Here is a 21,192-nt window from a genome sequence, read left to right on the forward strand (position 1 = left end):
GACGGTGTAAGCTTTGTTGGATAGAACTATCTTATGATCGATGTCTCTGTTGAAGAAAACAGGCAACGGGCAACAGGCAACAACCATAAAGGACAAAGATGTTATTCCATTTCGCAGTCTTCACCATCACCATACAAGCGCTTTTTTATTCTACCGGAAGATAAATTCCAGTTTGAGATTTTCCCGTGCATTTCTTATTGGGAAGTGACTATCGATTTAGGGACTGCAGATTCTTTGATGGCGTAGCATCCAGACCTGATCACCCTTCCTCTTTCTTCATGGCAAGACGCAGACGCCCGCAGCGGTGCTTTGTGATATGACCGGCGACTGCATGAAAAGAGTACGAAGAGAATGGCAAGAGCAAATCAACCGGACTCTTGAAGGACTGCCAGAATGACAAGAAGGGTAATTTTCGCGCTTGAAAGAAACTATGCTTAGCGGGGGTCTCCAATGTCATGGAAGGCGTGACGATAGCATGTAACTGCCTAGTGAAGTTAAACCAATTGAAGGCGACACATTTGAATTACCGGAGACATGCGCTATGCTACGGTGGCAACTTGCAGATTGAATGCTAAGATCGACGCTGTCATGTGGCAGTGGATGCCGCGGGCTTATACTTTACTGGAAGTATGCAGCTTCGAGGATCATCGGATCATGCACTTGTCAGCACTGCGTACTCTTCAAAAGTCTGGATATTGGCATGAAAGATCTTCCTTATCAGCGCTTCCCCAAAAGAAACCGAGCAAATTACAGGGGCCGGTTTGGATTCTCCTGAAGAGGAAAGTTCCCTCTGTCGGCCAGCCGCTCGGCCAACCTTCCTTGCTCGCTCGATCATGACCTCTCCACTCCGCGACCTGCCCTCGCTGCACTTGTATCTGCGCCAATTCCACACACGCACTCGGTGATGGAATGTCAACCCGAAGTCGGATGTTGCGCTGATTGTCGAGGATGGTAACTTGCCTTTGCCAGAGTCCTGCGCGAGGAAGCAATATATAAAGCATCACGTATCCCATCACAGGCAAGTCCTCATTCAGTACCTATCTCTTTCTTCCCCCCAGCATCGCAAGCCATTCCCATGTCGATCACCAAGCCAACAGTGCCTTCCTATATATACTTATTAGACTCAGATGACCATCTTCCTCCAACGGCAGTAAAGATGTCCGACGAGCTCCCACCTTATACCCCTCAAGCCCTCACGGACATCCTTCCCATCTACCACCCGGCAAACACCAACCACCACATCAGCATCTACACTCTGCACCAAACAGCACCTGACACCCTTGTCCTCACTCTCCGTGACCACCCTTCTGAGTCAGCCACCGCCTACACCTCTACCCTCCCCGTCTGCAAAATCCGTACCAACAAGACCGGCGGCTTCATGAACCGCAAGCCACATGTCATCATTACCACTGGCGAATGTGACGAAAGCCTCAATCGGCCACTGGCGGAGGGAAGATTTGACATACATGGGACCGGGACGACGATATCGTATTCACACTTGCCGAACATGCAAATGATCCAGAGGCTGGAGCTCGAGGATTCCCTGTCGCAAAGGCTGAGAACGACGATCTGGGGACATGAACATTGGTGGACGCCGAATCCGGGCAACAAAGGAGTGTTGGAACTCACAAACGAGATGGATGAGATCGTGGCGAGGTTCGTGCATACGGTTCCCGTGTCGCAGATGACAGGTTCTGGTAAGAGAGGCAGTACCGGAAGGAAGAAGGAGGCAAGAGAAGAGCTGGGAGACCTTCACATCGTTGATGCATTGGCAGAAGGTGGGAGGGAAGAAGTGATATGTAGCGCTCTGGTCGTGGTGGAGAGGGCGAAGAGGAGGGCCAATAACATCAGCTGTACTGGGATAGGGAAGACTGCACCGGCGTGGAGTATGAGTGCTGGGCCGCCGGGTGGATTTATCTGAAGGAGAGCCTGGATCTTGAGAAAATTGAAGTCAAAAGAAGATAGTAGTGGTTTGAGGGACGGAGGTCTCGACAAAGGAACAGGTGTGCAGTGGTGCGCTTTTAGTTGAAGACGGGAAGAATGCTAGCAAGATCTTGAGTCAGTACCCGTATTGGAATAAAGTGACGACTGGGAACAATGGACCTCAGCAGCCGCAGAACAGCGGATAGCCTTGACCGTCTCTGCAACTTCTGGGCATGCCGTTGTTGGCTCCTCAACCCCAGCTTCAACAATCGCTGCGAACAATCTCCAGGTCCGAACGTTCACATCCCTCTTGTTTCGAGTTAAGCAGGTCTTTTTCCACGAGAAACGGATATCCACACGATGGGCGCACACAACCGCTTCGTCTGAAGTTTTGTCTTCGATCCTATCATACGCATTGTTGCTGGCCGCTAGAATCAGGTATTCGGTCTCGTTGAATGCTACATCTGCCATTACCCCTCGAAAATCGAACCTAACCAGTCGACAGCACAATCAATTTCGCAGACCAAGATCTAGGAATCTTCGCCCGCTTCAATGAATGATCGTACTTCGCCATTTTCGCACAGACGAAGGTGGTGACCTCTTTCTCCTGCAACACCTTCTCGCCATGGACATCCTCGCCAAAGAAGGTATTGCAGACCGATCTTCTGGATGCAGTATATTCCCCCGAACTGGCGCTGGCTGGTAGAGGCGGTATAGCACGTTGGGTCCTTTATACTTGGCTCACCACCGGAGAGAGTCCGCCATTTCGGCCTTGTGTCGCTCACTGCTTCGCAAAGAATGTCAATTTTGGGGGTGTGTCGCCAACGAGTTCTGAAAGCTTATCACGCCGAGTCTGTGGCGAAGGTTGCTGTACATGTGCAGAAAATGAGAGATATATACGAGCATGAGAAATTAGGGAAGCATGCACAGCGGGCTCAAAAACTTGATGCACATCAGTTCATCAATCCACCTTGAGGGAGAATCGCTGTCGGCCTTTTCACGTTCAGGAAATCTTCAACCGCTTTGTGAGGGATCGATGTGAGATGCCCACCTTGGACTTCGACGTGGACGAGATAGCAGGTTTGTGCAGGTATGATAAACTATTGTTGCTATTCATAGTTTAGACACAGCGTAGCAATATGTTTGATAGTCGCCACGGAAATTCATTCCCAGCACCAATGTAGCTTTGTACTCGTATGGGTGACTCAACAGTCACGTGATCTCGTGACTCCGTGACTCTTCCCCTCTTCCAGCTTCCACACAAAAAAAAAAAAAAAAAAAAAAAAAAAAAAAAAAAAAAAAAAAAAAAAAAAAAAAAAAAAAAAAAAAAAAAAAAAAAAAAAAAAAAATTTATTATCTTCTCTTATTTCTTAATAATTAAAGGAGATATCTCTATATTTTTCTTTAAACTTATTAGAATCGATATAGATGTAATATTAATATAGGTATATTTAATAAGATAACTAAGGTATCGAACTATATAGGTGGAAAGAAGGTATAATATAATAGAGGATATCTCCGCCAAGGCCCGCTAGCCATAGGGCTGAGGGGTGTATTAAGGGTACGCTTATAATACTACCTCCCCCTTCGTTAAATCATATCCCATGATTAGTGAGTGGAAAGGTAGAAAAATGGGTATGTATGCTCGCTTGACGTCTGAAAAATAATAAAAGCAGTAAAGAAATAACCGTATCCGGGAACCCCAGCATCGTACCTTTCTTCGTCAGAGGTATTAAAAACGATAGTAGCTTTTTATATTTACGCTATAGTGACATCGCTAGTCGAGGTATATACGTATATAGAGGGTCTAGCCGGGAGAAAATCGATGTAATATAGCGAAAATTATACCTATAGACGCAGGGGTAAATAATTATAATTTTCGAATTTATATTTAAGCGAATAGAATATCTATAAAATAATGCGATATAATTAATTAAGGGCTCTTAAATCGAATTAAGCTATAAACGCTAAAAACTCTAATTTAATATTAAGTAACTTTAATATAGTCTTTTTTATAATATATTATTTAGCTAATATCGATTATATTTCGTAATAGCGATAACGTAATCTATATATATACTAGTATAGCTTCGAAAGGTCTTTAGAGTTATATTAGTAATGGAGGCCTACGCGAAAGATTATATATAAGATAATTTCTAATTAATATAGATCTGAGAAATCGATTCTCGGTTTTAAAAAAAATAAGGCTATTATAAAGATATCGAATAATTTCAATTTGACTAAAAATGGGGTATCTGAGATAGTTCTAGCTCGAGAACGCTATCGCTATTAAAGGCCCCTCGTTCTAATTCCTTTATAGATAAAGCTCTTCGAAATATCGCTTATAAAAGTCGTTTATTAAGTTCTAGCAATTTTCGAATTTATCGCCGTCCGTATTATATTAGTTAAGATTATTATCGAGACTTTTCTACTTAACTTTATACTTAAGATAACTATAAATTAATTTAAAGTCAAGTATTTCTTTAATAATTTATTTAATTTAATCGTTAATAGTAATATACTTCGATAAAGAGTTTATCTACTCTAATAAGAGGTTGTTTATCGCGAGACTTAAGAGATTAAGGTAAAAGACGTTATAGATCCTTATAATTAACGGAAGTTCTAAACGATATAAGATTTTCATAAGATCTATAATCTCGAATAAATCGAGTCTCTTATAGTCTAATTTACGGAAAGAGCGATTAAAGATAATATTCTTACTATTTAGAAAGACTTTATCGCCTATTTAAAAAGTAATCTTTTATCGATACTTATTAGCTTATATAACTACGAGTAAAGGCCTATGAATTAAATTCATAATCATCTTTTTGATTAGGGCTATTGAGTAAATAGGTGAGCGAACTTTGGTGAGCGAACTTTGGTGAGCGATATTTAGACTCCTTGCTTATTAATAACTATAGGACCAAATTTCAAAATTCTTAAAATTATGGAAAGCGCAAATGACGCTCCATAATTTAAAAAAAAATTCTCAAAATTTTAATAGAAAACAAAAAAGTTATTCTATTCGTGAATAACGTACACCTATTTTTGATAAGGGAGACGCGGGAGGGCGAGATTTTGATGGTTGCGGACGCTAATTTATTTACCCGCGATGACTCAGCCGGTCTAATCAAAGAGCGTAGTGACCCTGAATTTATGATTAGCTGCACATACAAATTTAAGGTTTTTAAGCTCAGCCCTATCTTATTCTATTATATATACTAATAGTCTTCTAAGCGCGGTTCATATTACTTTAAATATACTTAAGAACTTATTTTATATAGTTCGTAATATCCTTCGTCTAAATAATATTAAGACGCTTATATATAATCTCGTAGTCGATAATATTTAAGCTAAAAGTTATTTAAGAATAAAATCTCTTATTTATAAGAAAAGATAAGATATTAATAGTCGATAAGATAGTATTATTATCGGCAAACTCGATAATAGATAGTTATCTTACTTAGTCGTCCTATATATAATTATAGTATATTTAAAGATAACGCTTTATATTCTAATTCGCTTATTTAATTTATTTATTAATTTTAGAGTAAAAGATTATTAATAGCTTAACTATAATATCTAATCTCTTATAAAAAAGACTTTCATATAGTAGCTATAAATTAAAAGCCTCGATTCGATATTATTAAGATCGATAAGTTATATAGATAAAATACTTTTTTAAGTAGTAAGTTAACTATCTTCTTAGTAATAATATCTTTATTAATATCGAAATAGACTACGTAATAATATTCCTTAATAAGTCTATCGATTACTACTTAAATAGCGTTATAGTTATTAGATATAAGTAAGCCTATAACGAAGTTAACTAATATATCTTATTATCGTTTTTATAGAATTAGTAGAGACTATAATAAATTATACTCTCGATTATGAGACGTCTTAGTTCTTTAATAAATATAGTAATTCTTAACGTAGATAGCTACGATAGCCTTTATACCTCGCTAGTAATATTTTCTTTTAAATAGTTCATAGATATATACTACCTCGGAATGGCCGTAGAATAATTAATTATAGACCTCTCAAATAACATCGATATATATATTATCGAATACTTATAAACGGTCCTTATAGTAAAGCACCTCGTCTTATATAAAGCACTTATTAAGAATAATCCCTTAAAACTTATCCTTACCTTCGGCGATAGCGTTACGAATTTTTATATAATATTTATCTTTCTTATTAACCTCTACTACTTTGTAATAGATAAGATTATTAATTGTATATATATTAATATATTCGTCATCTAATTTTAATCGATTAGAGATAAGAATTATTTAATACTATTAACGTAATTATTTATTCTCAAAATCGATTAGTTTATATTTAGCTATTCGTATAAATATATCAACCTTAACGTTCTAAGGTCTAGATCGATAAATAATCTTTATATTAAACTCTAATAATATATTTAAATACCGAGTCTAGCGATAGCTAAGGTCTCTTTCTTTAACGAAGTATATTAATTTCTTATAGTTCGTGAAGATCTTAATAGAAATATCGATATATTTCAATTTAGAACGTTAATATTTAAGATAGTAAATAATAACTAGTAACTTCTTATCATAGATCTAATAGTTATACTCGATTAAAATAAGATTCTTACTATAGAAGACTATCGGGTAAAGTACTTCCTTATCATTATATTAAAAAAGAATATCTTTATTAACGTAGTTAAAAGAGTTAATCTCTAGAATAACATTCTTTATTCTATCGAAATAATATAGAACTAAAACTTTTATAACGACGACTTTTAGAAAATAAAAGATCTCTTAATATGCTGAGGACCAATTAAATATAATCTCTTTTACGATGAGTTTTACTATAGATTTAACTATTTTAGAGAAATCTCTAATAAACTATTAATAAAAATTATAAAATCTAATAAAGGCCTATATCTCTTTAAGGTTAATAGATATAATTCACTCGATAATAGCTTAAATTTTAATAAGATTTATTCGCAACCCGTCTATAAATATCAATAAATCTAAAAATTTAGTTTTTTAAACGTGGAATTCACACTTAAGAATATCTATTTAAAGGCCGACGTTCTTTAATTTCTAAAGAATTTATCTAACGTATTAAACGTATTTCTTTTTTATCTTACTATAAATAAGTATATCATCGAGATAGATCTAATAGAAGTCGTTTAGATACTCGAATAGAATATTATTTATATATTATTAATATATAGCTAAGTCGTTAATCAGATCGAAGAAAAGAACTTAATACTTATATACTTTAAGAGAGATAATAAAAGTAATAAAATTCTCGCTATCGAAATATATATATAGTTTATTAAATACGGCTATAATATCTAATCGAGTAAAGTATTTATATCTCTAAATTCTTATTAAAATCTTATCTATTAGTAGAATTAAGTATTAATTCCTTTTAATAATAGCGTTTAGCTTTCGATAATTCACATAAAAACGTAACCCTTTATTTAGCTTTTCCGCGAATAGAACGGGTAAGGCGAAAGATATATAGCTTAATATTATAAATCCCTTCTTTAGATATTCATCTAGATACTTCTTTACCTATTTTAATTTATATTCTAATATTAAATAGATTCTACTTTTTAAAAGTTTTATTTTATTAAAATTATCGTTAAATTCAAGCTTATAATTATAAGAATAGTATAAGAGAAGTATATTCGCCTTAATTCTATTAAAAATATCGAGATAATCGTAATACTTCGTAGATAGCTTATATTTCACCTTCTTAGAACTAATCTCATCGACGCTATTAATCTAAATAGGGCAGTTAGAACTATAATATCTCTTATATTTCTTTTCTAAGTCGCAGGAACACGGTTTATTAACCGGTATACAAGTTTCACGAGATATTTAGATAGAGGGAGGCGTATGTAGTATAAGCGACGTGTTATAGATCTCATTCATTATTAATATAAATAGCTTATTATCTTTTTCACGGGCTAGCTAATAATAGGTCGCTATATTAATCTCAGCGATATTAATAGACTTAGACTCCTTATTATTCTCGTTCTCATTTAATAAGATATTCGAATTAGCCTCGTTGTCGTAAGTGAATAGAAAAGAGCTTTATCGTTTTAGTATAATAGATAAGAGGATAAGTGGTATAAAAAAAGTCTAAATAGAAGTCGATGAAGGGTCGAATTCCTTGCTATAGAGTATGTATATCACGTAGTACATTACTACGTCAATCTAAGTTCTCGTAGATATCGGTTAACTCGTTTATAATCTTAGTAAAAGACTAATACGAGTTAATAAAGTTTCGAAGTCTTCTATACATCGTATATTATATAGCCTTATCGCCGAGTCGTAAGATTATATAAGCTATTTTAAAGTCCTCGATAAAATAATAATCGCTATTAATCTTAAATTTCTATTTTATTTTAAAGAATTAGTCGTTTTAGATAAGATCGCCACCGTCGATAAATAGAGGTGAGTCTAGAATCTTAACTAATTTCTCTTTTAAATATCTAAATGTGCGTTTCTTCTCGATCGATAATAGTTATAAGTCTTTTATTAACTATATCTTAAGGCTATTAACTTTCCGCTATAAAGAAGTTATATTCTTCTAAAAGTCTCGAGCTAGTTAGTTTATCTTCTCGGTTATTTTATAGATCTAATATAAATCATTTATAGCTAGGTTCTTTTCTATTACGACGGCGTAATATCGAGTAATAACCTTTCGAAAATCGTCTCGCTTCTAACGAATTTCATTTAATATAGTTATAAATTTATTAGATTAGTACTTGATTTAATATTATAATTATAAATTATTAGCGATATTTTAAGATATATCTATTGAGTCTACCTCGTTAGATATATTATCTAATAGAATTAATACTCGTCGAAATTTAGTTTACTCTAGTAGGGCCTTAATTTAATCTATTCTTTCGATGTTAAACTTCGCTATAGAAATAAAGTAGAGAGAAGTTTAAATACTTCGAAAGAATAGGTGTTAAGGATACCAGATATACTAGAGAGTAGTGAAGTTTCTCGAAAGCGCGTCAAAATTATTCGATATTGAGAATAAATTTTTTTACTATAAAGTTTAAGGCGAGATTGTTTCTTTATAAGGGCTTAATATACTTATTTCTTAATTATTTAAGGCGTTAAGAAGACTATAAATACTTTAAATAGTAGTCTTTCGAGTGTACTTACTTCGCTTAGAGGGTCCTTTATCTTATAGAGAAGTTATATGCGAGGAAGTTTCGATTTAAAGAATAATATTCTAAATTAGCTATAACTCGATCATTTCTTATTTAATTAAGGCCTCGTTAAAATCTTAGATATTATAGTATATAAAGTTGTAAGTAATACTACTAGTATATATTTTAAATATAAAGATATAAGATAGTATTAGCTATTTCTTTCGATTCGCTAACTATACGAATAATCCAATATCTTCTTTATCCCTTAACTACTATTTACTGAAACCGTTTCGCTATTCCTTTTAGACTCTTTAAAATCGATTTATCTATCTGATAGACTTATTTAAAAATATAATAACTTAACTTAATTTCTTATTAAAGCCTCTATTAACGCGTTTCTTTAAATTTATTTATTAATATAAATAAAATAAGTAAGTTAATCTTAGTTATAATATTAGAATTAATATAGATATAATATTAATATAGATATATTTAATAAGATAACTAAGATATCGAACTATATAGATGGAAAGAAGATATAATATAATAGGGGATACCTTCGTTAAGGCCCGCTAGCTATAGAGCTAAGAAGTATATTAAGAGTACGCTCGTAATAAAACTAGCTATTATCATAGTAACTATATCTTTAAACTTATACTCTTCTTAAATATATTTCTAAAGCTTCTTTAAACGAAGCTTTATACGAATATTAACGAATTATAATTCGAAGTTTTCTTCGAATAGAAGATCGAATTTATAACTACTATTTTTTAATATGGATATTTTAAATAGAATAAACCCTTTAGTCTATAAATAAAATAGACCCTTTAACCTTTAAATAAAATAGACTTTTTTTTAGTCTATAAATGAAATAGACCCTTTAGCCTTTAAATAAAATAGATTCTTTAATCTTTAAATAAGCTAGATTCTTTAATCTATAAATTTTCTAATATCTTAAAATTAGAATAACTTAAATTAATAATAATTAACTACTGCGTAGTAGTAGCGCGAGGGCTTATAATCTATTAAAAATATATAAAAAGGATTAATTAATTAGATAGCTATGGAAGTGCTAAGTAAGCTACTTATATCCGTATTTACCACTACGCTAATTTACCACCTGATTACCACCATGCGGGGTAGCTACAACACAGGTACTGCAGCAAATCTCAACACTCTTTAGTTCCCTTGCCTAGGAATCCTGTAGACTCTTCAAGGACTGTTCTAATGGAGTTCGCGGGTACAAAATACCCATCACAAGAGCTGCAGACGAGGTACTTCTCAACGCAAGTGATTCGCCTTACCGCCACGTATAGGCAAGGACAGCAGGAACGTCTCGACTACGCAAGCTCATTATGCACACGAGGTTGAACGAAGGCGGACCTTGTTCCATAGCTCAAATTCAAAACCAGATCGATCAGTACAAGCTCGCCTTCATTGCAGCTGGAGCCATGCGTGCGGCTGAGCTCATCACTCTGGAGTTCAATCGCTCTGGCACCAAACCAGACACATGAGAAGACATTTCTCGATGGTTGTGCTTTATCAGCGATCCTTGGGAGGTACGCTGCCAGCGCTATCACATTCATGAAACCTTGGACGAACCGTGTGAGGCATTGGTATGAAGACGCTCGGACAATGAGATCAAGCTGAGATATTGGGAGGAAATGTAATGGTCTGGCCGTCGACTGGAAAGATCGCGCTGGCTGGTCACACTCGACAGGGATAGCGTTACCAGAGGAAACTGTACCATAGTTCCAATGTTGGCAAACTCGAATCGCGCTGTTGGACTTTGCTCGGCTACCTCAACCAGGAGCCGTGTATATGGATGGCGACCTTGCTCGGTGAGAGATATCAAGACGTTGGAGGGACGCTATATGATGCACCCCGCAAAGGATCAACAGCAAGGAGCTAAGTTTAGACCACGCCCGAGATCCAACAGACTAATGCAAGACTATTGAAGTTCTCTACCTCCTCGGCTATTATTGACGACCGTTCAGTTGTTAACTTACCGCTTTCTGTGCTTCCCATGCGAACACGGGTTGTAGCGGCTGCTTTCCGGAACTTTGTCATCCCTACCACTGACCAGCCCCGCGCGCAAAACGCCTGCTGTCCGAAATGAGGAACATACCTAGACACGAACCTCCTCAGCTCGCTTGCTATCACCAGGTAAACACAATGCTGCTGCCACAAACAACAGTCGGGACTCTCATTAATCAGCCTTTGCCATGTGCCAGCCACAAGATCTTGAGTCCTTTCAAACATCAGCGCCGGATAGGGCCGAAAGCAATACGATATGGGTCCACTGCCAATCAATTATGTTTTCTCACTACTCAAAACTTCACTTACTAACAAACTCTTCTGTGAAAGTTCGAGACCCTATGTTCGTCCCCAGGCTTAATCCCTGCCCTTCGTTCCTGACAATGCCTATAAAGCCCGACTCCCCTTCCTCATGGCCGAGAAATCCGCCCAGCCGTTCATCTGCTTTGCGCTTCATTGTTTGTATAGTGCACCAGTAGGTTCCTAGTGTTTCAACCGGTTCCTTTAGTCATGCGCGCCTCTCTCTCTATTCTAGGGGCACTTGGGTTCGCCGCCAAAGCAGTTCTCGCTTCTCCTGATAACGGGATTGAAAGCGCGAAAACTCACACCACGACAATGCTCCGAAGTAGTCTCGGTCGTTGATGTGCTCAAGCTGCATAGCGCCACACCATTCTGCTCATCCTTCCTTGGCATACAACCCACTACTAAGACAGCGGTCTCGGTTGTGAAGACCACCAGGTGAATTCCCATGCACGCCCAAAGACTAGCTTCCCAGATGCCTGACACTTCACCAGCACTTCTACCATTACGACCACTGTAACTAGCGGGACAGCTTCGTGAGTGCCTGAGAAGCCGTCTCAACATCCAGCTCTCAATACTAATCAATGGTAGGACTTCGGTCATCTTCGAGCCCGGGAACCCTCCAGCAACTACGGCACCAGCCAGAGTTCGCCGTGGACCAGTCGAAGTCAACGCGGACGCAGTACCAGAAATCATCCAACGCAACGCCAATCCACCGATCCCGACCTGGCTGACATCCGTTGCCTCCTCCGCCATCTCCAGCGCTTGCGACTGCCTAAGCATTCCAACTCCTAAATCCACCGTGACCAAAGTTTCATCTTCTACGGTAGTAACTGTGACCACCGCGACTATCACCGTAAGTGACCTCCTTTACTAAGCGCTCGCAAGAAACGTGCTGCCCAGAATTTGAAGACTCGACGCTCACAAACCTTAGACGACCCCCGCTGTGGTCTCCAAAACCTACTATCGTAAGCCAGCAAATCTTCTCAGTGCCCGTTCCATCGCCGACATTCTCCAATTTCCACTGCGCTCCCGAAGCTAATACGCACCTCCCGCAGCCTGCGCCATTCCACTTCCAACATCGACGCCACAGCTCCCATACGGCCTCTCCAACGGTGTCGGCGAATCCAACACAGAAGGAAACAGCCTCTATGGTATAGACACGCCGCAAGGCGCCTCCGCGGAAGCGTGCTGCAACACCTGCTATTTCGAGATCCCATACTGCATCCAAGCCTACTGGTACTTCTACGAAGGATGTGTCGTTGACCAGGTACGTCCGCCTTTCTACCACGGCAGTTGCAGCTGCGTGGTTTTGTTTGAGGGCACGGACGGGCCGAGGAAATCTCTAATTCTCAAATCCTTTCTCATCCAGAGAATTCACGCTGACATTCTGACCTCCTAGGCCACCACCGTCACCGGGAGCGGCGAGGGTATCAGTACCGTGTGTCCGCAAGGAACGGTCGAAGGGTTGACGTATTCCAACGACACGAACCCCGCGGTTCGGAGTACGGGGGATTTCGCGGGACCCTGTGGACAGACTTATGATAATTTGCCATACTGATTGAACGAGACCGAAGAAGGGAATTTCCGGGGATGAGATTGTGTGTATTGACATGATTGATGCGGACTGATATCGGTAACGACTAGTGTTCTAGTTTCGAAGCATAGCCTTCTTAGCCGGAGAAACATGTAGAAATAAATTTCCTGAAAGCGTTCATCTAAGTTTAGAGCGACTGAGTCGAGCACAGCCGGCTAACTCAGCAAGGAACCAATGTACAGGCCAGGTAACCCTCCTCCGCATCAACAAGCCTATTGCGTTTTTCATTCCGCTGTCTATGCCCATCAAAAGCTCACAAAGATTCAACTGCGGTCTTCTAACAGCCTTGAAGCTATCGTCAGACAACATCTCTCGCGTGTCGCTACACTACTATCCATCAAAGAGCTATCAGCTTCTGATTCCCATCCCAGAGCTCCCTTCAAGGACCAAACAGGTTCGTTCCAGTCTCCGAAGTCAGCAAACATGAGCTTCGCGATAGCCTGGTCGACTCTGAGACGCTATGCGATTTAGTACAAAGCTGTCGAAAAGTATCAACGTTCATTGCTTTCAACATTTGATGAAATGAGTCATCTAGAGTTATCCGCTTCGTGGAGCAGAGACGCCTGATTGTACCGTACGAAAACAAACCCTGCCGACCCTGACCATCCTCGTTCCTCCAGAGCAACCATCCTACATGAGCACACCTCGTGAATTCGAGGTACTTGCGGAACCTCATACTCGCTTGGCTCTGTTGCTTCCGACTATGCAAGGCCAGCTCTCGGCAACCCTGGTCAGGATCTCTTCTTCGTCTCTGGTCCAATGGCACAAAGTTCCCTAGTGCATCCACATACCGAAAAAATGCGCGGCACCCTGTCTGGCAAGCTTTCCAGGTTCCCCTACCTGCAACACCTGACTACTATGACGCCAGATTCTCTAGGGTTCTCCAGAGACCGTTTCGAAATCCAACAAGACTGTGGCGAGGAAAGACGGGATGTCGCGTTCCTTGATGGACATGCTGGTGATGAAGATCAAGTCAAAAACCCAGGGATTGTCATCCATGGAATACAACGCTCTGCAAGTAGGAATGACAATGGGATGTGCATGGACTGGTCCCCTGTTGTGAGACGGTAGATGCAGAAGACTACCAATGGTTAGGGCTAGGGTGAGGTCTCGACCTTCTACCTAAGTTCCCCCACTCCGTCGCGCAGCGCAGATATTTTCCTGCTGCAGTGATAAGGGGAGATAGCAAGGGAGCTAGCAAAGAAGATAGGAAGAGGTCGAAAAAGTCACAGAAGTGGGTGGTAGAAGTGGTAGCAATTGCTTTGTTCCCTCCGCGAAGATAAACTAAAAACATTCTCCACCATTGTACCAGCGCCATTAGGAATCGAACCGAATACTGGTGATACAGCATCACCGCGAACACACGAACGAAGTGTTTCGTTCATGAAAAATACCTACCCTTGATGACAATATGTTCTATGAGATAATTGATATGTTTTACAACACCACGAATAGTTCTACTATCCAAAAAGAACCGTTTTCTTCATGGATGACAATATCCACCAGTAATGCGGCGTCAAGCATTAAGCCTAAGCAACCGGCTTCATGGTAGATATCGCCCTTCAGGCACGCCAAGGATCAGTAAGACTAGGCACCTTATAAGATCCGATACCGCCCAAGTGGATTTCTTTTCACCTTCACCATCAGAAGATCCGATCCTTGGCTTATCCTTCTCATCCATCATTGTCAACCTCTTCCAAAACATTATCCAGAGACCATCATCACCTTTGAAAGCCTTGGCAGCCTTCTCCGCCTTACCCAACGAACTACTGTTTGATATCCTACTGCTCATCATGCCAGAAGACTTGAAAAAATCTTGCGCAGATATCGAAACTAGTTCAAGCAGTAGCAAAGCCGCATCCTACAGACCCACAGAGCGCTGATTCGGAAGTACCACAGCTTTGGCAACGGATTCGACGATAGCACAGCGGTCATCTCACTACTCACTACTTCGAGACATCTTCACCACTCCCCATATCGCCCATTACGTCAGAGAAGCCACCGTGAAATTCATTGGAGAAATTCCCGGATTTATGCGCATAGACTCAAAAAAGGGCTAATCATTACTACTCGTATCTCAAGCGCAAAGCTCCTACTCGACGAATACTCTTAAAGTACGAAGTATGCGGACATGAGGCAAAGGCTCATGAACTTGCATTCTCCGAATTCTGCGGTGCTGCAAATAAATTTCCCCAATGACAAGACACTAAGTTCCATGATGATTCTTGGTCCAAGAAGTTTGCTGGAGCTGCCATTTTCTCCAATCTCGAATCAATCAGAGTCCTCTTTCCTTCTCACACATTCGCAGAAAACACAGACTCAAGCCTTCCCACGCCCAACGAAAACCGCGTAAGATAAATACACACACAATCTGCCGTCTCCAACCATGGTCGAAACACGCAATCGTGACTATGACGCCAATCTCCGCTTCCAGCTCAAACCCCAGCAGAAAGAAGACCACCCAGCCCAGCCAAAAAAGCTACCAAAGCAAGGATCTCCAAACTATCCACAGTCAAAAGTTCCGGTGTCTGAAAACAACAAGGCGAGAAGTCCAAAGGCAAAAAAACCCACCATCCTGGGAGACATCCGATTACGGGGAAAGTTTCATCCAATTTTCAAGAGGAATGATTCGAGTGGGCTGGCGGCTGCATGACGACAGAAGAGGAGGAGGAGGAGGAGGAGGTATCGTGGGCTTAGCTCGGGGTCCAGTGGACGATGGGAATTTTACTGAGTAAAGAGGAGGGAGATGAGCTTTTGATCTTGATTAGGAAGGTCGGTGTGGAAAGTAAAAGAAGGCCAAAGCGCTTGGTAGTGGGCATTAGCGATGTGAAAATGGATGAAAATCTCGCGCTGTAGCTTCCAAAAAGTTACAGTCCTGCAATCACGCCGTAGAGATGCAACATCCAAACGCAAGAGCATCTCATTGGTAGACCAGTCTCCGCTCGTTGGAACCTGAAAGCGATCAACAAAAGAAGGCCTAACGACCGTTCTAACTGCAGCTATTCGCAACGGCGAGCCCCGAAATCCTAACAAGAGCGCCCAACTTCTCCAACCCCTATGCCGCCCAAAACATCCCCTCGCTGTCTGCCCACTCTCCGAAACGCGCCCGGGCTATGACTTGCAGATCAAACACCTAACCGAGACCCGAGTGGCTGCTTACTTGCAGCATGATCGACAGCCTCGGAGGATTATTGTTTTGCATCCCATGCACGTACCCGAGATTTTCTTCCCTGTTGACCTGCCGCCTGATTGCTCGGCCGTATGATTGTTTGTTGTATTTCCCACATATTCGCGGGTTTGAAAGTAAAACATCTTTCAAGAACGCTTCAAAAGGGCGGATGTCCAAGAATTGTTGTGTTGGAACCTGGGATCCGTGCGAAGACGATCACCATAGGAGGAGTTTTTGAGCAAGTATATACACAGTAAAAGGTAAGAGCTTTTCCTTGGCTTTCGACCGTGCTCCTGCATTAGCGTGTTCAGTAATGTGTTAAGCAGCTCCTCACGTTTTAGCGTGTTTAACATTGTGTTAAGCACTCCCAACGGCGCTCCCCAATCCGTACCTTTATCCAAGGCTGCGGGTAAGCATCCTGACTTCACATCCAATCGCACTCCTCCCTTCCGAGTATTTGTTCTCAATTCGAAGGATCGAGGCGGCGCTGTACCGTCTTATGATGCTGCCCTATCCGTGCATTTGTCGGATGTAGTGGTTTTGGGGCAGTGCTGGGTCTCTGGACGAAACATGAAGTGTTGCCCCGACCTCGCCTTTGGAAGCACTGGGCGCCTCACTACCCCTCTTTCCCAGGCAGTCAGTTGCTCCAAAGGGATATACATTGGGTAGCAACTCCCCCATCTCAAAGTCCCACTTCTGCACTGAGGCTCATCTTTCTATGACTCTATCACTCAAGAATCCTCGACATGTCTCCACCAACATCCAGAAGCTTATACTGCCTTGGAGAATCCTTCGAAACCACCTCCGAAGCACTAGACTCTCCGCTGTCTCACCCACCGCCCTTTGAATATCCATTCAAAATGTCCTTCACTCAAATGGTAGAGTCGTTCAAACATGAGGACTCACAGCACTTCCCCAAGAACCTTGACAAGAATGCCACTGTGGTCCCTGTCGGCCTCGACTTTGGCCCTTCCTGGGTTTCCGTTTCTTTCTCCGTCGACATCAACGGAGACCAAGGGCTGTACTTCACCGGCTTTGATTGCGGTCAGGTGTACAAGGACTTCTACCAAGAAGCTTTGAGCAAGAAGGTGCAAGACCACCTCGAATTCGAGGAATTCCCCCCTTCCAATGCACCTTTGGTGTCAACCGAGGAGCAAGCTTCGGAGCTTGTGGAAGCCTTCGCACGTCATATCGAGGACGCCAGGTTGATGGGAGTGTGGTCTTTGGACAAGAACCCGGCGCTCAACTTCAAAGTGATGGCGATCACCCTTCCTGATCACTGGGATGACTCCGCTCGCACAGTCGTAGCCAAGGCGGCGAGACTCGCTGGCGAACCCCTGGATGGCTCAGACATGATCCTCAAACTACCGCGAGCGGTGCAATTGGCTCATGAGATGCAGAAGAACACAGCTGGCACATACCTTACGATCCTAATTCACTATCACAAGTCTCACCTCCACCTGATGCTTGTCCAGATGTGTGGAGCTGGCTGTGTAATGAAAGGACAAGTCTATTTGCGTCATCTGGGAGAAGACATGATTCTGAAAGCGTCCGCTACGGACAGCGCTTTCGATCCCAACGAAGATACTCTCAATCAAGGCTCCCCTAGCGACAGTCTCTCTAGTGGAACGCCTACTAGCGACGGACCCCTCGACGAGAACCCTTTTGACGATGCCACTCTCCACCACAGCCATCTCAGCGATGAACATCTCGACAAGGACCCTACCCCCGAACCCTCCACCAGCACCCACTCTCCCCAAGACAACATCGACTCCTCCTCCGAAATCTACACAGAACCTCCAGTCCACCAATACCCTCACGTTGACCTAGAGCCCATCCGAGAAGCTCTCCAAAAGTTCATCCTTCTCATGACGCGGTCCGACGAGCCAACCCCACCAAAAGGATCGCCGCCATCCCTCAAACACGCAGTCAACGATGTCAAATACATCGTCCTAGACGGAACGGCCACCCTGCGGGGACAGAACGCTTTGCGCACGGTGATCAAGGAGATGTTCGCAGACACGGACTGGATCAACCTGGAGATGAATCTGCAGATGTGGGGAGAATACGGGGCCGAGATTGCAGGCCGACGGCAGTGGGAGAATCCGAAGCACTTGGGGGATTGGAAGGAGTTGCCGGGATACTTGGATGGATGAGCTGCATGATGTAACGAGCTTAGAGGTGAAACTAGCTGCCCATTCTTAGATATGCCGAGGCTATGAAACGGTAGATGATGATCATGAAGTCCCACGTGCCTGCCAAATGCCTTTTGTGTGGAGCTGTGAGAAAGTAGGAGAATGGGGATAATGCTCGTACTCGGCATCAGCTGTAGGATTCTTGACCTTATCAGTATGCAACAATGAGGACTCGTTTCCCTGACTCGGCAACAATTGTAGGATTCTCGTTTCTATCAGTATGCAGCAATGTGGGCTCGCTTCTCGTACTCGGCACCACTGGTAGGATTCTCATGCTTATCAGTATGCAACGATGTGGGTTCGCTTCTCGTACTCGGCACCACTGGTAGGATTTTCGTTTCTATCAGTATGCAACAATGAGGGCTCGCTTCCCGTACTCGGCATCGCTTGTAGGATTCTCTGCTTATCAGTATGCAACGATGTGGGCTCGCTTCCCGTACTCGGCATCGCTTGTAGGATTCTTGTTCTTATCAGTATGCAACGATGTGGGCTCGCTTCCCGTACTCGGCACCACTGGTAGGATTTTCGTTTCTATCAGTATGCAACAAAGTGGGCTCCATCCCCGTACTCGGCATCACTTGTAGGATTCTCGCGCTTATCAGTATGCAACAATCTGAACTCGATCCTCATCTTAAGACCAGTTCTCCGCGTGGGGTATTGCATTAGTGCTGCAGCAAACCATATTCGTTCGGGGAAAAACCCCCGCTTTTCAACCAGTTCTCAGCTTAGAAGAAAGCCGCTCTCTAGTGAACGGTAGGCTTGCGGCCGAAATCTGGGGCCCCGGAGTCGCCGTTCGTGGGGAAGATTTTCCATGTTTGGATCAGTTCCTCGCTTGCGGAGATGCCAATTGGTAGCGAAAAAAAACAGGTTCGCGGCCGAAGTACCAAGTCGAAAAGACAGGCTGATGTGGAAGGACCGCCCTGATTTGTTATATAACCAGGGGTTTGCCCACCTATCACCATCAGATCTTCACCCTTCCAGCTCACCACTCCATCAGCTAACAAACAATCTTCATACTCACCAGTGCATTCCACCTTCGAACAAATCCTTCTTCATCAACAAACAAACAATCTTTCTACTCATCATTTCACCTCCGAACAATCAAACCTCCAACAAATCATGTCTCAACACGTTCCGCAAACAAACCACGCAAACACTGCCGGGTGAGTGATGACATCCCTAAACACGTCAGCCATCTTCCGACAGACGTGGCAGAGCAAACAAGCCGTGTCCGAGACGACAACGCTCTGCCGAGTTGTCCCCAACGACACGCATGTTTGCTCCTGCAGTCTTCCGTTCGACTCGACATATAACCCTGTGCCATCCCCCTTTGCCATCCTTTCTTTCCCCAGCACGCTCTTATACATGCAATGAGCGATGCTAATATATATCTCCAGCGAGAGCCGCACACCCGGGGCCAATAGCGCCCCAACCGCAAATAACACCTCCGGGGCAGGGAACGCCCTGACCATAAACACCGTCTCTGCCACAGCGGGCACATCGGCCCCGCCCAACACGCCAATCCCGATCGGTACCGCGGCGGACCTGTCACGGTACCCCGCGGAGAACGCCACGGCGGAGGGCGACCGGCTCTACTGGGGCCATGTGGTGGAGCTCGACCCGCAGCGGGGAACGGCGGTGGTCGCGTTGTGGACCGGGAAGACTGACGAACCCCTTTTCCGCTGTTCGACGGCGGGCTGCGAGGGGGTGGGCCAGTTGAAGATGGGTGTGCGGGTCCAGATCCGCCATGTGATGGCTGGGGAGCAGCAGGGAGAAAGCTTCGTGCAGTTTTCTGCACTGACCCCTGCGAGTCCATGAGGCACAGGATGAACCAAAAAACTATATACGAGAGAGGTGGATGGCGGGTCCAGATTCACCATGTGATGGCTGGGGAGCAGCAGGGAGAAAGCTTCGTCCAGTATTCTCCGCTGACCCCTGCAATTCCATGACGCACAGGACGAACAAACCTATATATGAGAGGTGGATGGCGAGTCCAGATTCACCATGTGATGGCTGGGGAGCAGCAGGGAGAATCCTTCGTGCAGTGCACGGCAGAGCAGAATCCTGCGGTGACCACTGCCATTCCATAAGGCACAGGGGTGAAATCAAACTATATATGAGAGAGGTGGATGGCTCCCCGATGAGGAAGCGTGAGATTTCAGGACAGGAATTGCGAGAGTCATTTAGGGTAGCGCGCGACGATTCCATAGCAGTCCGCAGTCCCTGGAGTTGTTTTGGGGGGGATTTTGGGAGACTTATTGAAAGAGATATACCCTAGAAGCAGAAACTTGAAGACTCACATTTCCAGTTATTTGGCCACAGTGATCATGCATCTCCATGTAATCTAATGCCGAAACAGTAGACCGTTTAATGACTTAAAGCCTAGACTCAACTTCATTCCTAGATCAACAAGCTGAGATATCCTGCAAGTGTTCTCTTCCTGCGAGCAAAATATGGCGACCGAAACGTTGGGATCGCACGAAAGTCTGTACCAGAATGGAGGCTTTAGTGTTTCTTGCTATCTTTTGATTGCAAAGCAAAGGAAACGAATCTGCTGGGCTCACTTCCGATCATCTCATTAGTGTTGCCTTTGACCAAACTCGCACCACCACCTGAACAACGATCACCCTCTTCATTTCACCAAGCAAGCAGAGACTTACTGTCTGCGCCATTGGGCAGGGCGCTTCGCAATTCGAACAAATCCCTACTCACTTGTAGACCGCAGAGATTACTCACCCTCAAAGTCTTCCACCAAGAGACAACCCCCGTCAAACCACCCGACAACCCTCCACCTACACCCCCCCTC

The 21,192-nt window shown here is 42.6% G+C and overlaps 5 protein-coding genes across 5 annotated transcripts; all 5 read left to right on the forward strand.

Moving 5' to 3' along the window:
• Positions 1-1,156: 1,156 nt before the first annotated feature.
• HO173_005433 (uncharacterized protein) lies at positions 1,157-1,921 on the forward strand (the record flags this gene model as incomplete). The annotated part of the gene is made up of 1 exon (XM_037307350.1): positions 1,157-1,921. One exon carries the CDS (start codon positions 1,157-1,159, stop codon positions 1,919-1,921), a length of 765 nt encoding a protein of 254 aa, XP_037165688.1.
• A 9,616-nt stretch (positions 1,922-11,537) lies between these two features.
• On the forward strand, positions 11,538-12,986 carry HO173_005434 (uncharacterized protein; the record flags this gene model as incomplete). Its single annotated transcript, XM_037307351.1, has 7 exons — positions 11,538-11,600; positions 11,661-11,863; positions 11,920-11,961; positions 12,017-12,281; positions 12,360-12,393; positions 12,484-12,695; positions 12,828-12,986. 7 exons carry the CDS (start codon positions 11,538-11,540, stop codon positions 12,984-12,986), a joined length of 978 nt encoding a protein of 325 aa, XP_037165689.1.
• An 834-nt stretch (positions 12,987-13,820) lies between these two features.
• HO173_005435 (uncharacterized protein) lies at positions 13,821-14,093 on the forward strand (the record flags this gene model as incomplete). The annotated part of the gene is made up of 1 exon (XM_037307352.1): positions 13,821-14,093. One exon carries the CDS (start codon positions 13,821-13,823, stop codon positions 14,091-14,093), a length of 273 nt encoding a protein of 90 aa, XP_037165690.1.
• A 2,844-nt stretch (positions 14,094-16,937) lies between these two features.
• HO173_005436 (uncharacterized protein) lies at positions 16,938-18,347 on the forward strand (the record flags this gene model as incomplete). The annotated part of the gene is made up of 1 exon (XM_037307353.1): positions 16,938-18,347. One exon carries the CDS (start codon positions 16,938-16,940, stop codon positions 18,345-18,347), a length of 1,410 nt encoding a protein of 469 aa, XP_037165691.1.
• A 1,158-nt stretch (positions 18,348-19,505) lies between these two features.
• On the forward strand, positions 19,506-20,204 carry HO173_005437 (uncharacterized protein; the record flags this gene model as incomplete). Its single annotated transcript, XM_037307354.1, has 2 exons — positions 19,506-19,549; positions 19,784-20,204. The coding sequence occupies 2 exons, from the start codon at positions 19,506-19,508 to the stop codon at positions 20,202-20,204; spliced, it is 465 nt and encodes a 154-aa protein (XP_037165692.1).
• Between the last annotated feature and the right edge of the window lie 988 nt (positions 20,205-21,192).

Source organism: Letharia columbiana, assembly GCF_014066305.1.
Source record: "Letharia columbiana isolate WasteWater2 chromosome Unknown Sc0000015_s0, whole genome shotgun sequence".
In the NCBI taxonomy this organism is placed as follows: domain Eukaryota; kingdom Fungi; phylum Ascomycota; class Lecanoromycetes; order Lecanorales; family Parmeliaceae; genus Letharia; species Letharia columbiana.